The sequence below is a fragment of the Chiloscyllium plagiosum genome, chromosome 43 (genome assembly GCF_004010195.1).
Source record: "Chiloscyllium plagiosum isolate BGI_BamShark_2017 chromosome 43, ASM401019v2, whole genome shotgun sequence".
Taxonomy (NCBI): domain Eukaryota; kingdom Metazoa; phylum Chordata; class Chondrichthyes; order Orectolobiformes; family Hemiscylliidae; genus Chiloscyllium; species Chiloscyllium plagiosum.
In genome coordinates, this window is record NC_057752.1 from 8,073,989 (window position 1) to 8,095,004 (window position 21,016).

General features: G+C 42.0%; 1 protein-coding gene across 1 annotated transcript in view; it reads right to left on the bottom strand.

Annotated features, from left to right (window-relative positions):
- Window positions 1-13,928, bottom strand: part of LOC122543351 (extended synaptotagmin-1) — an 80,798-nt gene extending 66,870 nt beyond the window's left edge. Inside the window, exon 1 of the mRNA XM_043681938.1 lies at window positions 12,710-13,928. Coding sequence (XP_043537873.1) covers window positions 12,710-13,036 — 327 coding nt within the window. The 5' untranslated portion in view covers window positions 13,037-13,928. The remainder of the gene's footprint in view (window positions 1-12,709) is intronic.
- Window positions 13,929-21,016: the final 7,088 nt, after the last annotated feature.

The window sequence follows — 21,016 nt, forward strand, 5'->3', positions numbered from 1 at the left end:
CGTAACAATGTTCGAAAAGCTGTGGTTTTAAGCCTTGATTTCTGCTGCATTGTGTGGCTTAGAGGAAATTTCAAAAAGATAAAGTCATCGATGCTCCATGCCAGGTTCTGCAACTGCTCTTTTGATTTAAAATTTTCATGTTATCCTTGATGTCAGCTATACCAGCTAAGACCTGACTGTGCCAACCAGCCTATGGCTACTACTTCCCAGGTTGTTCTGCAGAACATAAGGATTGCTTTCATTGACCATCAATTGTACATACTATTAAGCACATTGGCAAGTTAGTATTCATTTAGATGACACAATCCAACCATTGAAGCTATGCCTTCATCACTGTAAGCTGCATGCTGCTTATGTTTGCCATTTGGGAACTTTCATGTCTTGGCGCAACCAAGCCACAAAGTAATGGTCTTGGTTGATACTTTTGAGTTCTTCAGCTGACATCTGCGGACAGTCCATATCTCTCAGCTGTATAGAAGAATGGCAAGAACAATAGCTTGGTAAATCTTGATTTCTATCAATAGCTTCATGGAATACTTTTTGAATACTCAAGCACTTTGTCTTCAAATGCAACATATGCCATTACATTGCAGCTCACGTACCGATTGTTATGATGCCAGTTGTGGCGATGCTGCCAAGGAAGGTGAACTGCTGATCTGTTTTTGGCTTTGGCTTTGTGTTACCAGAAGCAGGGTGAAATATCACTCCAACTTTGTCAAAGTTGAAAGTAAAGCCTAGCAGCAGAAAGTACATTCCTACCTGCTATTTAAGTTTTCTGCAAGGAATTGAAAGTCGTGCTCTGCCTGAGCTAACAAAGAACAGCCATCGGCAGACACAAGTCTGTGAATGTTCTCATTACTGATCTTTGTTCCTGCCCACAGAATCAGTTTGAACAAAATGCTACTTGTTCTGAAGCTACTGCAGATACAGGATGATCAACTAGCTGTGGTGCATTCCACAAAATGACAGCTCAAAAACTTTACAACCAACCTTGTTTCAGTCCACTGCTCATTTGGAAATCATTTGATATCATGATGCATGTTGGCATTGTTGAAGCACTTGGCAGTACATTTCAGATTTACCAGGGTATCCCATGATGCTCGCCTGTTCATGGTATTAGATATGTTTTTAGGTCAATTAAAATGGTTAACAAACCTCGATTCTACACAGTAGCATTCTGCCAAACTTTCTCCTGTACCCAGGCAATAGGGGGAGGGTCAGCAGGCTGTAGGCCCCGAGCAGAGCAGGGATGGTCAGTGAGGCTGGAGGTCTGAGTGAGGTTGGGATGGTCAGTGGGTTGGAGGCCCGAGTGAGGTTGGAATGGTTAGTGGACTGGAGACCCGAGTGAGGTTGGGATGGTCAGTGGGCTGGAGGCCTGAGTGAGGTTGGGATGGTCAGTGGGCTGGAGGCCCGAGTGAGGTTGGGAAGGTCAGTGGGCTGGAGGCGATGTGCTGGCAAGTGGGACTAGATTAGGTTGGGATATCTGGTCAGCATAGATGAGTTGGACTGACTGGTCTGGTGTACATCTCTATGACTCTATGGTGTATAATTCCCAGGATTATCCCTATACTCTTTCCTGAACAAGGGAATAATATTTTTCATAACCTCTATATTCTCCTCAATCATTCCATGTTGACCAACCCTCCCCCTCAGAGTCTGTCCTTCTTACAGTCATAGAGGTGTACAGCATGGAAACAGACCCTTCGGTCCAACCCATCCATGCCGACCAGATATCCCAACCCAATCTAGTCCTACCTGTCAGCACCCGGCCCATATCCCTCCAAACCCTTCCTATTCATATACCCATCCAAATGCCTCTTAAATTTTGCAATTGTACCAGCCTCCATCACTTCCTCTGGCAGCTCATTCCACACATGTACCACCCTCTGTGTGAAAAAGTTGCCCCGTAGGTCTCTTTTATATCTTTCCCCTCTCACCCTAAACCTATGCCCTCTAGTTCTGGACTCCCCCACCCCAGGGAAAAGACTTTGTCTATTTATCCTATCCATGCCCCTCATAATTTTGTAAACCTCTATAAGGTCAACCCTCAGCCTCCGACGCTCCAGGGAAAAAAGCCCCAGCCTGTTCAGCTTCTTCCTCTTGCTCAAATCCTCTAACCCTGGCAACATCCTTGTAAATCTTTTCTGAACCCTTTCAAGTTTCACTGCACGGATCCAACCTGCGGAAGACATCCAAATTATCCAGATATCTGAAGCGCTCCCTCCTTCACCAGTTCCTAAGCCATGCATTCAATTGTATTATTTTCCAATTTTTGGCCATACCAGCACATTGTACACACCATTGCACAGTTATTGATACAAATTTAAGGAAGTGTTGAACAAAAATGAAATACTGCAGGAACTTGACAACAATCAAGTTAAAATAGTCCTATGGAAGGTATATTGTAAAATCAATTGTGCTTTAAAAAGCTTTGTTAAAAAATCACACAACACCAGGTTATAGTCCAACAGGTTTATTTGTAAGCACTAGCTTTCGGAGTGGAGTGTAAGATCGTAAGACACAGAATTTATAGCAAAAGTTTACAGCGTGATATGCAACTGAAATGATATATTGAAAAAGACCTGGGTTGTTTGTTAAGTCTCTCATCTTCTGTTCGCAGCAAACAGCCCGACTTTCAGGACAATGCCATACAACCCTGTCACAGTGGACGCTGCAAGACATGTTACAGAGTTGACGTGGATACCACCACTACACATGCGGACAACACCCGCCATGTACGCGGCAGGTACTCATGCGACTCGGCCAAAGTTGTCTATCTCATACGTTGCAGGCAAGGATGCCCCGAGGCATGGTTCATTGGTGAGACCAAGCAGACGCTACGGCAACAGATGAATGGACGCCGCACAACAATCACCACTGAGGAGTGTACCCTCCCAGATGGAGAACACTTCAGCGGTCCTGACATTCAACCTCAGACCTTCTGGTGACCATTCTCCAAGGCGGACTTCGGGACAAGCAACAACGCAAAGTGGCCAAGCAGAGGCTGATGGTCAAGTTCGGCAGCCATGGGGATGGCTTCAACCAGGACCTTGGGGTCATTTCACACTACAGATGACCCCACTGCACTACACTCTCTCTCACACACACAAACACACCTACAGACCTTCTCTCATACGCTCACACATACACACCCTCTCACAGACTTATACCCCTTTACACACATACACATACACAGTTTGTGGGGTGCATTTGTACTTGCAGAATTACATTTTATTTTGCTCAAATGCATGAATCCAAATAAGATTCTGTAGAAATAGAATCAATCTGAACATTGGTGCACAGATAGAAAAACTTTAACCTCAACCTTCAATGGCACCTTCAAAGGTGCTGACATGGCACCTATTGTTAAAGTTCACTTGAGAATGTAACTTTAAAAAAAGTTCTGGGGTTTACATATGAAAGAACTGAAAACAATATTGGTGCACAGATAGAAAAACTTTAACCTCAACCTTCAATGCATTATCTGAGCTGACATGGCACCTATTGTTAAAGTTCACTTGAGAATGTAACTTTAAAAAAAGTTCTGGGGTTTACATATGAAAGAACTGAAAACAATATGGTCATTCCAAAAGATGAGAGGCTTAACAAACAATCCCGGTCTTTTTCAATATATAATTCTAGTTACATCACACTGTAAACTTTTGCTATAAATTCTGTGTCTTACGATCTTATACTCCACAACCACCTGATGAAGGAGCAGTGCTCCGAAAGCTAGTGCTTCCAAAAAAACCTGTTGGACTGTAACCTAATGTTGCGTGATTTTTAATTTTGTACACCCCAGTCCAACACCGGCACCTCCAAATTAAAAGAAAACATAGGCTGTGAGGAAACAATTCAGTGAGATTCTTAAATACTAGTATTGGTTGTAGAGAATCTTCTGGTCAACATATAAACAGTATTGTTCGGAAACAAAGACAGCTTCTTTTGGTGTCTAGGATTGAACAAATGTTGATCAGTATTCTCAGTGAATTGATCGAACCAATGGGTGATGTTAATGGATTTTGAACTTTAATTGCAGCCTTTACCTGATGTAAAATAAGTGTTTCATTTAAAATAAACTTCAGATAAAGGATGTAATTGAGGAAATATTTGTGTTTTGTGAACATAATGTTCACTGAGCTGATGCATGTTGCTGCTTGAGAATAAAGCACTTCATTGTGGGCATCAGGCTGTGTCAGGTCAAATTCAGCGTTCTTTAGTAGCAGGTTCTGATATCATTTACATGATTACACTGTGGGGTGAATTTTATCCTTTAACAATAAAATGGAAAATAACTATATTTTACAATAAATTCCAGGAATGTGTGTTATGAGAATACAATTTGTTAATTTTAAGCAAAAACAGACTTGCTCCCATTTTCAATCCAGAGGAATTTCACCCTGTTCTCTTTAATATATATTCTTCACTGTAACCGCCCCACATATTTCATTGTTTCCAAACGAACATGTATTTTGGCTTTCTCACTTTTAGCAATTAATTTTATTTTCTTTCCTCCCCAAACATTGACTGATAGTGTTGCGATCCTGACACCAGAAGGTACTGAAGGGTGGCTTGGGAATGACCACAGCTACTCCACAAAGTAATGTTCGCATCAAATGACTCCAGTTCAGGCACAAAATACAATGGGGGAACCAAATTGTGCCCTGACACAGTGGTAATACTTATTACCTTACACTAGTTCACTTTGTGTAATTTCTGCCTTCTAACCAGTCTTCAAGATGTTTCCCCCTTATCTATTGAGAGCTGTCAAGTGTATTAGCATGATTGTTACTTCCTCATTTTAAGTGAGGCCATCCCTCTCTTTGCTGTTGTCTGAACATCAGCATTTAAAGAAAATCTACTCTCAAGCTTGTTAACACATAGGAACTTACCCTCTTTAACAACATCCAGACTGTATTTTATGACTAGCTTTGATTTTATCTTTTTTTCCCAAGATTCTTTAATAACCTGACTCTTGTCATCCACTTTCACTCACACTCTTCCCCAATGCACATGCCCGAAACATTTTCTTCAAATCACATCCTAGGTTGCTTTGTAACAGAAGTGTATCTTGTGATCTTTGCTCGTCAAATTGGTGACTGGAGTAAAATGAAAGTGGCTGACAACCTCAGCCAGCATTGTACACATATGTTCACGACTCTCTCACCTTCTGAGCTCCTTGTAAACATGATCAATGTATTTCCAAGAGTTAATCTGGCCTTTCATCTGCATTTTAAAACTGTTTCACCCAATTTAAGAAATCTGATACCTTCTATGCTTATTGTTTGTTAAGCATTCTGATTTGTTTATATATCTTATTAACAGTGAATACTGACATTACCATTCACTGATAAAGGCTTGGCATAATGAATGGTTACTATAGGAAAGTGGAAAATGTACTTTTTCCAAATAATGAGATAATAGAATGTGAGAAACATAATATTGGAGAAAAACTCAAGCTCCAATTAAAAGTTATTTGGAGTTTTAAAATCCTTTTTTAAGACTTCTTGTTAAAACTGAGTCAATCTATCACTTGTAGTTTTGATTTCCATACCCTATGTAATTAGATCTATGGAGAGGTATTGAATAATATTTGAACAATGTTAATTTTGACTATATTTCTATATAACCCTTCATCCACCGAATCTCATCTGTTCCCCATCCTCTAGCGCATCTCTCCTTTCTACCAAGACAGCACACAGCAATTGATGCATAATGCAATCAAAACGTTGTTAGTTTGAGAGGCTCTAGGTGGGATAAACTGCCAGCGGGTAAAGATTCATTTTACTTTATACAGAAGCAATGTATTGAAAATGACTGTGGAAGCAGCTTTTAAATTAGTTTCACTCAATTGCTGCAATCTGAAGCAATGCTTCATTATTTATATGACATTAACAGGATGTGATGCACTCAACATTGGCAAGACTAACGTCAGAACATTGATACGTGTACATATATTTGCGAATACAAAAATTCTCAGACTGAAGGCAGAGAATGAAGTATATTAAACTGCATTTATTTCAATGCAAGAGGCCCAACAGGGAAGGCGGATGAACTCAGGGCATGGTGAGGAACATGGGACTGAGATATCATAGCAATTACAGAAACATGGCTCAGGGATAGACAGGACTCGCAGCTTAATGCTATAGGAAAGCTAGAAGGGGGGGGGCAAGAGAGAGGAGGGGGAGTGGCATTTTTGATGACGGGTAACATTACAGTTGTGCTTAGGGAGGATATTCCTGGGAATGCGTCCAGGGAAGAAGTTATTTGGATGGAACTGAGAAATAAGAAAGGGATGATCACCTGATTGGGATTGTACTATAGACCCCCAATAGTCAGTAGAAAATTGAGATACAGATAGCTGAGATGTCCTTACAAATTTGTAAGAATAATAGGGTGGCTATGGTTGGGGAAAGCCTTCAAAAATGATATAATGAGAGTCCAGAGACAGTATATTCCTGCTAGGGTGAAAGGAAAGGCTGGTAGATGCAGGGAATGCTGCTTGACTAGAGACATTGGGGTTTTGGTCAAGAAGAAGAAGGAAGCATACATTAGGTATAGACAGGATAGATAGAGTGAATTCTCAGAAAGAGTAAAAAGGCAGTAGAAGTATATTTAAAATGGAAATCAGGAGGGCAAAAAGGGGGCATGAGATAGCTTTGGCAAGTAGGGTTAAGGAGAATCCAAAGGGTTTTTACAAATATATTAAGGACAAAAGGGTAACTAGGAAGAAAATAGGGCCCCTCAAAGATCAGTAAGGCAGACTATGTGGGGAACCGCAGGAGATGGGAAAGATACTAAACGAGTATTTTGCATCAGTGTTTACTGTGGTGAAGGACATGGACGATACAGAATGTGAGGAAATAGATGGTGACATCTTGAAAAACATCCATATTACAGAGGAGGAAGTGCTGGATGTCTTGAAACGCATAAAAGTGGATAAATCCCCAGGACCTGATCAGGTGTATGCTAGAACTCTATGGGAAGCTAGGGAAGTGATTGCCGGGCCTCTTGCTGAGATATTTGTATCATCTATAGTCACAAGTGAGATGCCAGAAGACTGAAGGTTGGCAAACGTGGTGCCATCATCACGATGGGTTTATATTATAGGCCTCCTAATATTCAGCGGCAGATTGTGGAAAGATGTAAAGACAACAGGATTGTAGCAGTGGGTGATTTTAGTTTCTCCAGTATTGACTGGGACTCCTTTAATGCCAGGACTTAGATGGGGCGGATGTGTTAGGTACATTCAGGAGGGTTTCTTGAAACAATATGTAGACAGCACAACTAGACAACAGGCCATACTGGACCTGGTAATGGGAAATGAGCCCGGCCAGGTGATCAAAATTTCAGCGGGGGAGCATTTTCGTAAAATGAACAAGGGCAGAACCTATGCAGTTAATGGGAGGGCCCTGGGTAGTGCTGTTGAACAGAGACCTAGGGGTTCAGGTACATAGTTCTTTGAAAGATGTATTGCAGGTAGGCAGGATGGTTAAGAAGGCATTTAGCACACTTGCTTTCATTGCTCCTTCCATTGAGTATAGGAATTGGGATGTTATCTTGAGGTTGTACGGGACATTGGTGAGGCCACTTTTGGAGTACTGCGTACAGTTTTGGTTACCCTGCTATAGCCAGGATATTATTAAATTGGAGGGGTTTCAGAAAAGATTTACCAGGATGTTGCTGGCACTGGAGGGTTTGAGTTATAAGGAGAGGCTGAATAAGCTGGAACCTTTTTCACTGAAACATAGAAAGTTGAGGGGTGACTTTATAAAATCATGAGGGGCATAAATAAGGTGAATTTCAAATTCCTTTTCGGTAGGGTGGGGGAGTTCAAAACTAGGGGCCATATTTTTAAGATGTGAGGAGAAAGATTGAGAAAGGTCCTAAAGTATGTGTAATGAACTTCCAGGGGAAATGGTAAATGCAGGTACAGTTACAACATTTAAAAGACGTTTGGACAGGTAGGTTTAGAGGGATAAAGGCCAAACACAGGCAAGTGGGACTTGTTTGGTTTGGGAAACTTGGCCAGCATGGACAAGTTGGACTGAAAGGTCTGTTTCCATGCTGAATGCTGTATGACTCCATGACCCTCCTTGCAACAAAGTGCCTTTACTTAACATCTTCCCTTGACAATGATATGTTGGAACACAAATCCCATCTGTTCATGATGCAGTAAATTAGAGTTTTTCAAGGCACAAAAACCATCCAGGGTGATAAAACCGTACAGAGATCAAAAGTATTCAATCAAAAGTGCATGCGCTGCACCCATTTTTTTTAATTTAAAAATTCAAGTTTGGTATATATGGTGTCTACAATGAGGGGGAATAGGGCACTGTAACCTCTACTATTTGCAATCTCTCCTCCCCTCTTTGCGATCAACTACCTCAACATCTATACAAGTGACTACAGGTCACTCTCTTTACAATGTGCGTTTTGTCAGTGTGAATTCGCTGTAAAGCGATTGATGAATAGGGGACGCTGTTTTTAAAGCACACACTTTTAAACCTTGTGTTGGCTGTAACACGATTACGTCACCAACACTAAGTGTTATTTGTATTGTGCGATTCTTGTATAGAGTGGGATCACACAGAAATGCGATTATCATGCTGCAGAAGAAATGACTGTACTACATAGTTCTACTTTATTGGAACAGTGGTTGTGATCTCTGCGATCAAGGTTGTCAAGATCCACAATTGTAAGCTTGTATCAAAATGTGTAACTATGCTAACAATGTATTTTGCTTCAGAGCCACATCTGTACCTGAAAGAAAGGGAAGATACATTTCACAGGCAAATAACAATCTTTCAATAAGGAATTTCTACCACATCTGATCAGGCAAATTATCAAAAAGGAAATATGTTTTTTTTTTATTGTCGGTTGTGGACCTCACTAACTATACCAATATTTGCTGTCCATTCCTAATTGCCCTCAAGAAACTTATGGTGAGCTGCCTTCTTGAAACACTGTACTCCATATGTAATTACACCCACAATGCTGTTAGGGAGGGAGCTCCAAGATAATGGAAGAACGGTGATATATTTCCAAGACAGGATAGTGAGTGGCTTAGAGGGGAATTTACAGGTGGTGGTGCTCGCCGGTGTCTGCTGCCCTTGTCCTTGTAGGGGGAAGATGCTGCAGTTTGGAAGGAGCTATCCAAGGAGTTTTAGCGAGTAGTCATGTAAATGGCATACATGGCTGCCAATGTGTGTCAGCAAGAGAGGCAGTAAATGTTTATGACGATAGATGGGGTTCCAATCCAGCAAACTGCTTTGTTCTGGAGTGTGTCAAGTATTTTACATTAGAGCTGCACTCATCCAGGCAAGTCGATAGCACTCCACCACACTTCTGACTTGCACCTTGTAAGTGACTGACAAGCACTGGGGAGACAGAATGGGAGTTGCAATTTCCTAATCTCTGACCTGTTCATTTGCTAATGTATTTATATGGCTGATCCAGTTCAGTTTCTGATCAATAGTATTTTCCCAAGATGTTGGTAATGGAGATTGAGTGACTGTAATCCATTTGAACATCAAGGGAAGATGGTCTATCCTGCCACAGAGTGTCAGGCAATGTTACTTGTCACTTAACCAGCCCAAACGTGGATACTGTCCAGATTTTGCTGCATTTGAACACAGACTGCTTCAGTATCTGAATTGCAAATGATGCAAAACATTGTGCAATCATAAGCAAACATTCCCAATTCTGACCTTATGAAGAAGGTCATTTATGAAGTGACTGAAGATGATTGGGCCAAAGACACTACTCCAAGGAACTGGGGCTCTTATGACACAGTAATAGTGTTCTTACCTCTGAGCCAGAGGCCCAGGTTCAAGTCCCACTCACTCCAGATGTGCGTCATAAGATGTCTGAAGAGGTTGATTAGAGGTCTTGTTATACTAAGGAACCTTGGCAAAAGTGAGGACTGTAGATGCTGGAAGCCAGAGTCTAGATCAGAGTGGTGCTAGAAAAGCACACCAGGTCAGGCAGCATCCGAGGAGCAGGAAAACCGATGTTTCAGGCAAAAGCCCTTCATCAGGAATACTAAAGAACCTGGCTACAGAATGCTATGGCACAGTAGTAGTGTTCCTATCGTGCCAGATTTTGTTCTAAAATATTAACGTTGATTGGCAAGCATTGGAGCAAAACCTTACGTCTGCTGGTGCAAAGGGCACCAACATCTTGGGCTCCTTCCCGCAACTGATTGCAGGAATTGCTAACCTTAGCCTGGTTCCTGGTAGGCCCATGAGTTGAAGGATACTCTGACCAAAGCTGAAACTTTATTGCTGGAACAGCACAGTAGGTCAGGCAGCATCTAGGGAACAGAAGATTCGACGTTTCGGGCACATGCCCTTCTTCAGGATACTCTGACCAGCCTGGCGCAGAAGCAGTTGAGAGTACAGTTCCTCGAACCACACAATTTGAATTTAATCCTAGTAAAGAATTTGATCTGCATGTAGTTGTTTTGGTCAAATGTGAGGCATGTGGTCTCAATTATTCTGCATACCTTCTGCAGTCCAATGTTTTCTTGACCAACAGGTTGTCCTGAGATTTGGGTTGAGCTGAGAGAAGAGATTTTGCTGCTTTATGTATCTGTCAAACTATCACCCTAGTTTAGTACTCAAAAATAGAATCCATTTAGGGCACCCTACACTTTCATTCCTGAAATTGTAACTATTTAATATTGCTGGTTTTTGTTTTTACAAAAGAGTCTTTACACTTTTGGTCTCCTTTTGTGGTTGTTTATTTACTGCACATGAAAGAGATTGAATGAATTCTCTTAACAATGGATTAACCATAGATGAAATGGTCATGATTTCCACCATCATGATTGTGTTCATGTTTCGGAAGGTGGTGTCACAATGGCAAACGTAATCATTTTAAACTCTTAAGCTGCACAGTCAAATGCTGACAAAACATCTTAGCTGCAGCCTAATCTTTGTCTTGATGCAGATATGGACCCAAGAGTTGTATACCAAATGGAATGCAAGAGTAGCAAGTATCCTTGACAGCAAGACAGTATTTAAGTAGGGGAAGTCAATGAAGTATTGGCAAATATGAATTGGAGTGAAGGTAGTGTCCAGTAAGTGCAGTTGTACTTGATGCAAATGAAGTTCTTTGTTAGGTGGTCATTGTACACTTGGTTTATCGCTGCAAGATGCCATAAGTTTCCTCAATTCAATCATCTTCAGCTGCTCAATTCTGAATTACGTCCACTTGCCAAAGATTGAGTGTGGAGCTGTGGCTGCTGATTAATAGTGTATAACTCTCTTCACAGCTCCAGATAATGAAGTAGCCAGTTAGGTTACAGTAGGATGTGGATATCATTGGGGCTTGGGACTTGATCAGCCATTTTCTACTGGTCTTGCCTAGATGGCACAGTGGTGGTGTCCCTACCTCTGGACGAGAAGACCTGGATTCAATTCTCATCTGCTCCAGAGGTGTGTCACAACATCTTGAGACAGGTTGATTAGGAATACCTATGTTAATGAAGTCCTGCAGAGATGTCCTGGAGCTGAGATGACTGACCTCCAATAACCATAATCATCTTCCTTTGTGCCATGTATGACTCCACCCGGTGGCAAGTTTTATCTGATTCCCATTGTCTACAGTTTTGCTAGGGCTCCTAGATACCACATTTGGTCAAGTGTGGCCTTGATTTTGAGGGCGGTCACTCTCATCACACCACTCGAATTCAGCTGTTTTGTCCATGTTAGAACCAAGTCTGTGCACCCTAGTGGAACCCAAACTTAGTATCACTGAGCAGGTTATGCCTTAGCAACTGCTGTTTGATAGCACTATTGGTGGCCCTTTCCATCTTTTTTTTAAACTGGTGATTGACAGTAGACTGATACGGTGCCAACTGGCCAGGTTGGATTTGTCCTGCTTTTGTACACAGGACATACCTGGGCAATTTTTCACTTCGCCGGATAGATACTGATGCAGTAGCTATACTGGAACAGACTGGATAGGAAGTGGCAAATTCTGCAGCCTAAATCTTCAGTACTATTGCCAGAATGTTATCAGAGCCCAGATCCTTTGCATTGTCCAGTACCTTCAGCTATTTTTTGGTATCCCATGGAATTAATTAAATTGACTGAACATTGGCATGTGATACTGGAGGCCTCTGAAGGAGGATGAGATGGATCATCCACTCAGCATTTCTAACTGAAGGTTGATGCAAGTAAGCCTTATCTTTTGCACTGTGTTGAGCTCCCTCATCATTGAGGATGGGGATAGTTGTAGAACTACAGTTCAAAATATATTATACCAACGAAGTCATGCAACGTCAAAAAATACGCAATGATCTCACCCTGTTGAAATTTCTAATCCATCACTCGCAATCTTAACCGCAGAAATACAATGCCAAATGTTCGTTCATGAAGAAATGATATTTTTATGTAAGAAACTGAGCTATTACGTTAAAATAACTCGCAGAAATAAAATCGCATTTAAAATTCACATTTTTTCTAAGATGCACGCATTTTAGTGATTCTTTTAAATGTTCTTTACTCCTGCAGATCACCGTAGGAAATCACAAACCCCCTTGCTAGAAAGGGTTAATTAATGTAGCACTAGGACCCCGCGCATCCCTCCCTGTTCAAATTTTCTGACTGAGATTGTAATTCCCCATAGAGTCAAAAACTTTGCAGCTAAAAAGATTCTTGTACTTTCTACACAGCGAGACTTCCCGCTGTATGCCCCTTACCCAAGCTGGCAGGCTCTTGTTTGTTCTTTTTCTGGTGACGTTCTCTTCGTTTTCCAGGAGGTAGAAGGCGTCCCTCAGCTTGTTCTGTTTGCTCTGTCTCCGCATTTTCCACCCCATCCACAGCATCAGTCCGAAAATCAGAAAGCTCACACTCAGCCCGAAGTAACCGGTTAGATAGATCAACATGAGCCACAGAAGTGTTTTGCTGAAGCGAGTTAACAGAGTCATCATGTCGGTAGCAGCGAGACTTGGAACCCCGGCTTCATCAGGGGTCCCGCCAATTGAGGTTGGCACTCCCTCCTCGCGAGCACTGTACTTTCGATCCATGGGGTGATTCCGTTTTGTGTTCAATTTGCGCAAAGGAAAGCTTTGTAAAAAAAAAGGCAGGGCGAACAAAGAATTGAAAACAAATAAAGTGGACCAGTTTTAGTGAAGAGAACGGTAAGTCATCTCAGTGCGAGCGGCCGGGGTTCCTCCCAAACTGCAGCAGACCAGGTTCCGGAAAATAACGAATCATACGATCTCAACACGATTTACTAGGTGTCAGAGATTCGTACGAAAAATCGCGGCCACATTCACCCTGCGTCTGTTCGCAGTAAGAACTGAAACCGAGCTCTCCTCCCTTTCTCTTATAGCCTCTTCCTAGAGGGCGTTACTCGCGTCTGCATCCTGAAAAAATTCTTTCCTCAGACTCTCTGCATTTTTTTTCCCCAAGAAATTTGCAAGTGGCTACAAATCTCAAATTCATTTCTAACCACGCTTTTTCAACTCAACCAAGCAGTCGAAGAAAGCACTTAATTCATACTGTATCCACAGTGACTTAGCTGTCGTGTGTTGTTTTTGAAGTCAGAAAGTTTTGCCTCAAATGAAAGACCAGACCCACGCATAAAGGGGTGAGCCAAACCAAACCCTCCAACCTCCACTTCAGCCGACTGTAAAAAAACTTCCGTCATATCCGTTCACTCGCATTTTTTTTAAAAAGTACCATCTTGTTCTTAAACATATTGGTTATCAGCAGTTTCTCAGTCCCAGCCCATGGTACGATGACAAGTAAATTATTACCTAATTAAAGATCATACTGCATATTTCAAAGGCCAGGATTTATTCCGAAATTGTCAATTATGGAGGTTTTAAGGTTGGACACGTAGAGTTGTCAACAGTATAACAACTGAGAGCTATATTCCGTGAAATGGTAAATCAGTTTAGGAATGGTTTTCCAAGTTTGTCACAATGAAGGAATGTTCCTTTACCCACATTGAAGTGTACTTATGACGGAGGTATCCGTCCAGACATTGTCACGTTATAAAACCAAACTTGAGTGACACTCCTAAATATGTTACCACCTCACCTCTCCGACCTCCCCCCCCCCCATCCCCCAGCTTCCAACTACGTACCTCACCAGTTCCCGTACCAGCAACGACAAAGGTTGTTTCATTCAGGATCTCAAAAGTTATCCACCATTGTCAGAGTTTCCAACAGCTCAAAATCCCAGCCAAAATAATTTATTGCTGATTGTATCAGTGGCAGTTTTCGTAAAGAAGCATTCACATTCAAACATACTGAATATAGAATATTCTGAACAGCACCGCAACAGGGAAGATTTTTTTTAAAACCCGGATATCTGGTATCAAAATGTTGTTGCTTCTAACTAGTTCTCATCGGTATAGATATTAGCCTTCTCATTCGCAAAAATAGTTTGAATTGTTCTTAGTTGAATCTGAATGACAAGTTATCACTATAAGCTGTATTACAACAGATGGTTGCCAGCTTTCTATTGGCAGAATAATAAAGAGCTTTTCAGGCTATAATACGCGTTTGTCTACAGCTGAGCAGTGCGATCAAATATATGCGAGAATATACTATTTCGTGATGCTATAAGTTTAAAAAAGACATTGATGTAGCACCTTTCATGACCTAAGTTTCCAAAGCCCTTTACAACCAAACAAGTACTTTTAAAATATGGTTACTGTTGCCATGTAGGAAACACAACAGCCCATTAACAGAGTAGAAAAATTTGTCGCTGTTGTGATTACAAGTTTTCAGCTAATTCTTTAGTGGAAAAGCCATACTGAAATTGTAATAATGATATTCCCATAACATTATTTTAAACACTGCTCTCAAATATTTGATATTTATTTAACAATGCCATAGAAATTTCCAAAGTCTGAGTCTGGCAACTTCTCATCTGATCTTCCAAATTTATAGTCACGGTTCATGGTGCAGGAGGATAGTGCCATTGCAGGAGGACTAGGACAGGCTAGAAGAATGGGCAAAGAAGTGGCAAATGCAATACGATATGGGAAAATGTGAGGTTATGTACTGTGGAAGGAATAGAGACATAGTCTATTTTCGAAAATGGGGAATGGCTTTGGAAATCTGAAGCACAGAAACTTAAGAGAATCCTAAATTAGGACTCCTAAGGTTGACATTCAGGTTCAATTGATGGTTAGAATGCAAATGCAATGTTAGAATTAATTTAAAGAGGGCTAACCTAGAATACAAGAGCAGGGACATAGAAGATGTATAAAGCTCTAATCAATCTGCACTCGGAATATTATGAGCAGTTTTGGGCCGCATATCTAAGGATGTGCGAGCTTTGGAGGGGATTCAGGGAGGTTCACAAGATTGATCCAAGGAATGAAGGATTTGTCATTGAGCAGTTGAGGACTCTAGGTCTGTACTCAATGGAACTTAGAAGGATGACGAGGAGGTCTGATTGAAACTCTCATTAAACTGAAAGGCCTGAATAGAGTGGATGTGGAGATGTTTCCATGAGTAGGAAACTAGGACCTGAGGGCACAGTCTGAGTGAAGGGACAACCCTTTAGAACTGAGAGGAATTTCTTCAGCCAGAGGGAAGTGAATCTGTGGAACTCATTGCTGCAGAGGTCAAGTCATTGAGTGTATTTGAGAGATAGCTAGGTTCTTGATTAATAAGGGGATCAAGGGTTACCAGAGGAAGGTAGGATAATGGGGTTGAGAAACATATCTACCACAATTGAATGGTGGATCAGATCAATGGGCCTAATTCTGCTACTATATACCTTAAGGACATCTTATGGTTATATTGCTGGCCCAGTAATCCAGAAGCCGGAACTAGGGATCTGAAGACAGTTGGTTTGCTAAATAAAAAAAGTGTTATGCTGGAAACAAATAAAAGACAGGAATTGCTGGATAAACTCAGCAGGTCTGGCAGCACCTGTGGACTGAAGAGTTAATGTATCAGGTCTAATAACCCTTCTTCAGAACTGTTCTGAAGGCGGCTCCCTGGACCCGACAAGTCAATTCTGCTTTATCTCCATAGGTGCCGCCAGATCTGCTGAGTTTTTCCAGCAAATTTGTTTTTGTAGTTGGCTAGCTCAATTGGTTGGGTGTCTGGTTCACAATGCAGTGATGTTCAATTCCCGTACTAGCTGAGGTTCCCATGAAGGACTCTCCTTCTCAACCTCTCCCCTCACCTGAGGCATGGTGACCCTCAGGTTAAACCACCACGCTGTCTCTCTCTGACGAGACAACAGCCCTATAATCTGATCAGACTATGGCAACTTTTTTTAAAACAGTTGGGGAATTCAAATTTAATTAATCAAAACTGAAGTGATGAAATGTCCAGCCATTTACCAGCTTCTCGAAGGCCTTACCTGGATACCGATCGGCGAACTGACTGTGGAGTGGACCTGATGTGGTCCCAATGTCCTCCCTGACCTTGTGGTGTACTGACCTTTGAGGCCCAATCAGACAAAAAGCAAGACCTCCAGAGTGCCCAAGGCTGCAACCAGTGTCCAAGACCCCCAACAGATGCATCCACTCACATTCCAAATGGCAGACTATCCACACCGCCTCCTGAACCTGACCAGAAGCAGCCACTTACCAAGGAAACGTGCTGACCGACAGATGAGACTGAAACAATGCGGTTTTAAGTCCCCCTTCCCCAGTATACTCCTTGCAAATGTCCAAGCCATTGAAAACAAGCTGGACAAACTTAAAGCTAGACTCACCTACCAAAGGGAATTGTGTACTCTGCTATACAGAGATATAAGACTGTAAGACATAGGAGTGGAATGAAGGCCATTCAGCCCATTGAGTGTACTCTGCCGATGGGCATTTCAACTCCACTTACCCACATTCTCCCCATAGCCCTTAATTCCTTGCGAAATCAAGAATTTATCAATCTCTGCCTTGAAGGTTTCTATTAGATCTCCCCTCAACCTTCTGGACTCTAATGAATACAATCCCAGGATCCTTAGCCATTCATCATAGGTTAGGCTTACCATTCCAGGGATCATCCGTGTGAATCTCTGCTGGACACACTCCAGTGCCAGTATGTCCTTCCTAAGGTGTGGGGCCCAAAATTGGACACAGTATTCTAAATGGGGCCTAACTAGAGCTTTATAAAGTCTCAGAAGCACATCGCTGCTTTTATATCCCAAACATCTTGAGACAAATGACAACATTACATTTGCTTTCTTAATCACGGACTCAACCTGCAAGTTAACCTTGAGAGAATCCTCGATTAGCACTCCCGGATCCTTTTGTACTGTTTAGAAAATAGTCCACGTCTGTATTCTTTTTCCCCCAAAGTGCAAGGCCATCGCATTTGCTCACAGTCAATCCTCAATCCATGCCAGTAGCTCACATTGAACACCATGGGCCCTCACTGTACTCAGCAGCCTCCTGTGAGGCACCTTATTAAAGGCCTTTTGGAAGTCTGGATAGATAACATCCACTGAGTTTCCCTGGTCTAACCTACTTGTTACCTCTTCAAAAGAATTCTAACAGGTTTGTCAGACATGACCTCCCCTTACTAAATCCATGCTGACTTGTTCTAATCCGACTCTGCCCTTCCAAGAATTTAGAAATCTTATCCTTAACGATGGATTCTAGACTTTTACCAACAACCAAAGTTAGGCTAATCGGCCTATAATTTTCCATCTTTTGTATTGATCCTTTCTTGAACAAGGGGCTTACAACAGTGATTTTCCAATCATCTGGGACTTTCCCTGACTCTGGTGACTTTGAAAGATCACAACTAACGCCTCTCAGCCACCTTCCTCAGAACTCTAGGATGTAGCCCATCGGGGCCAGGAGATTTATCAATTTTTTAAAAAAAAATATACGGCTTACTTCTGCTTCACCTGACTGTACCTTTCAACTGGAAGGCTTCTCAATCCACCAGATAGACCACACAGGGTCCTCGAGTAAGGCAAAGGGGTCTGCCTCCTGGTGCTCAGACATGACCTTGGTGAGTTACTGCATCCCGGACTGAGAATATTTTATAGTCGGGGCCATTCTCTACTACCTGCCGCAGGGGTTTACTCTGACAGTAGTTTACACCCCACCCCACGTGGAAGTGAGGAGCATACTTGATGAAATATATATCACTACAAATAGCCTTGAGATGGAATACCCCAAAGCCTTGCTCATCATAACCAGTGACTTCAACCAGGCCAACCTCAAGTGCACTACCAAGTTACCATTAACTCATCTCCTGTTAAACAATCAAAGATGCTGACCACACCATTCGCCACCCACATTTTGGTAAACCAGACCATATGGCTGTGCTCCTTCTCCCAGCTTACAAACAGAAACTGAAGCATAAGGATCGGTACAGAAAGTCATACAGTGCTGATCTGAGGTAGTAGACCAGCTCCTACGTGACTGCCTGGAGTCAGTGGACTGGTCCATATTCAAGAACTCAGCAGCCAACCAAAATGAGTCTGCCACAACTGTCACAACCTTAATCAGTCAGTGTATAGAGAACAGTGTGCCAAAAGAAGTTAATCCGAGTGGTCCCCAACTGGAAACCATGGATGAACCAGGAGATCTACTCTCGACTGAAGTCCAGGTTCAACACACTGAAATCGGGTGACCCTGACTTCTACAGGAAGTCTAGGTACGACCTTTGCAAAGCCATTAGAGATGCCAAGAGACAAAACCAGACTAAACTAGCGTCTCAAACTCTGGATCAGTGGTGCTGGAAGAGCACAGCAATTCAGGCAGCATCCGAGGACAGGCAAAATCGACGTTTCGGGCAAATCTGGTTTCCAGCATCTGCAGTCATTGTTTTTACCTAGCGTCTCAAACTAACTACATGGAGTCACGTTAACAGTGGCAAGGCTTACACAATATAATGAGTTACAAAGCGAAGTAGAGTTGAATTGCTGACAATGCATCCCTCCCTAATGAGCTCAATGAATTCTCTGCTCATTTTGAATAGAAGGCTAGTGAAATGATTTCACCTGTACCCACAGTCACCACCGTAATCATAAGATCAGCCTTCTTGAGGGTGAACACACAGAAAGTGACTGGCCTGGATAGAGTCCCTAGCCATGCACCTACATCCTGCACAGACCAACTGGTGAGAATATCTGTGACATCTTTAATCTCTCCTTACTCCAATGCAAGGTTCCCACCCGCTTTAAGACCACCACTGTCATCCCAGTGCCAAAGAAAAATTAAGCAACATGCCTTAATGACTACTGCCTGGTGGGTCTGATATCCATCATTATGAAGTGCTTCGAGGGGTTAATAGTTGCATATATCAACTCCAGCCTCTCAGCTTGCCTTGATCCACTTACAGTTCACCTACCGTCACAATAGGTCCACAGCAGACATCATCCCCCTGGCCCTATACACATCCTTGTAACATCTACTTCTTGGAACTCTGCTTCCCCTCTCTGCAAATGGATCCTCAACTTCCTAACTCAGACTGCAATCAGTAAACATAGGTGACAACACCCCCTCCACAATAATCTACAACACCAGTCCCTGCAAGGCTGCATAGACATGCAAAAGAATTCCCAGAAGCATGGCATTCCAACTGGATCTCTATCAACACACAGATTTGGACCCCATTTACCACCCTGAGAAAAAGAACAGGAAATGACATCACTGAGGAAACCTCAACACAAATAGAAAGTGGGTCATAACACCAGCGCTTCACAGCAGGCTCACTAATGATGTTGGAAAAGCGCAGCAGGTCAGGCAGCATCCAGGGAACAGGAGAATCGACGTTTCGGGCATAAGCCCTTCTTCAGGATTCCTGAAGAAGGGCTTATGCCCGAAACGTCGATTCTCCTGTTCCCTGGATGCGGTCTGACCTGCTGCGCTTTTCCAGCAACACATTTTCAGCTCTGATCTCCAGCATCTGCAGACCTCACTTTCTCCTCACTAATGATGTTACCTAGTATGGTGACAAAACATGTGAAAACAAACCTTCCAGCTCAGCGAGCAATCTTACATCCATAGATAATAAATGCTGGCTTTACTAGCCAGAGACACATCCGACAAATAGAAAAGTAAAAATTCCTTCTCTAATCACATTGTTTGATGACTGCATGTCTTTTTCTTAATTCAAGGTTGTTCAGCCTTCGAATTCTTTTATCCATTTATTCCATATTCAATCTATATCCAACCCTTTTTTTTTGTTGATGATTACATAGTCAACAGTTTCCTTTATAGAGTTTTGTACAGCATGGAAACATACCCTTCGGTCCAAGTATTCCATGCCAACCAGACAGCCTAAATTCATCTTGTCCTATTTACCTACATTTGGCCCATATCCCTCTAAACCCTTCCTATTCATTTACCCATCCAAATGCCTTTTAAATGTTGCAATTGTACCAGCCTCCACCACTTCCTCTGGCAGCTCATTCCATACATGCACCACCCTCTGTGAAAGTAATCCACTCTACTCACTCTTGTAGATTTACACTGTACAACCTAAGTGATCACAGCTTTCATTTCTTAATCCCGTTCCAAATCCTCCTTTTAGTGCATGCAAGCTGGCTGTGCAGTGCTTCAATTACAATGCTATCTTTATAACTTTCAACAGGGTAAGTTTCAACAGATTGTACCACAAAGTGAAGGATATAACATGCACAGCATCAGTTCAGAACAGTTATTATTTTGGAGCTCCAATACATTTCAATTCTTGATGTTCAATCAGTTTATAGAGAATCTGATCACACTAGGTTACCTACTTGATTCCACAACAATTAGCATCTACTTTGACATTTTCATGTCTGGTCATGGTTCCAGGTGACTCCTAATAATGGCAATGGATCAAACATGACAATCTAAAAACAAGTCTACCAGATTTGATTGTAGAAGTGTTTGCAAAACGACTTTAGGTGAAATTCAAAACGTTTTATTCACATTATTTTCAGACATTGCTCTTGCTTGGTATTTACCACCTGTTAAAGGGAGATCTGTTTTTCTTTAGATATCAAGACATTTTACAGACTAATTGGTGCACAAATGTGCTTTATACAAAAAAGACTGAAACAAAAGTGAAAGAGTAGGTGACTAA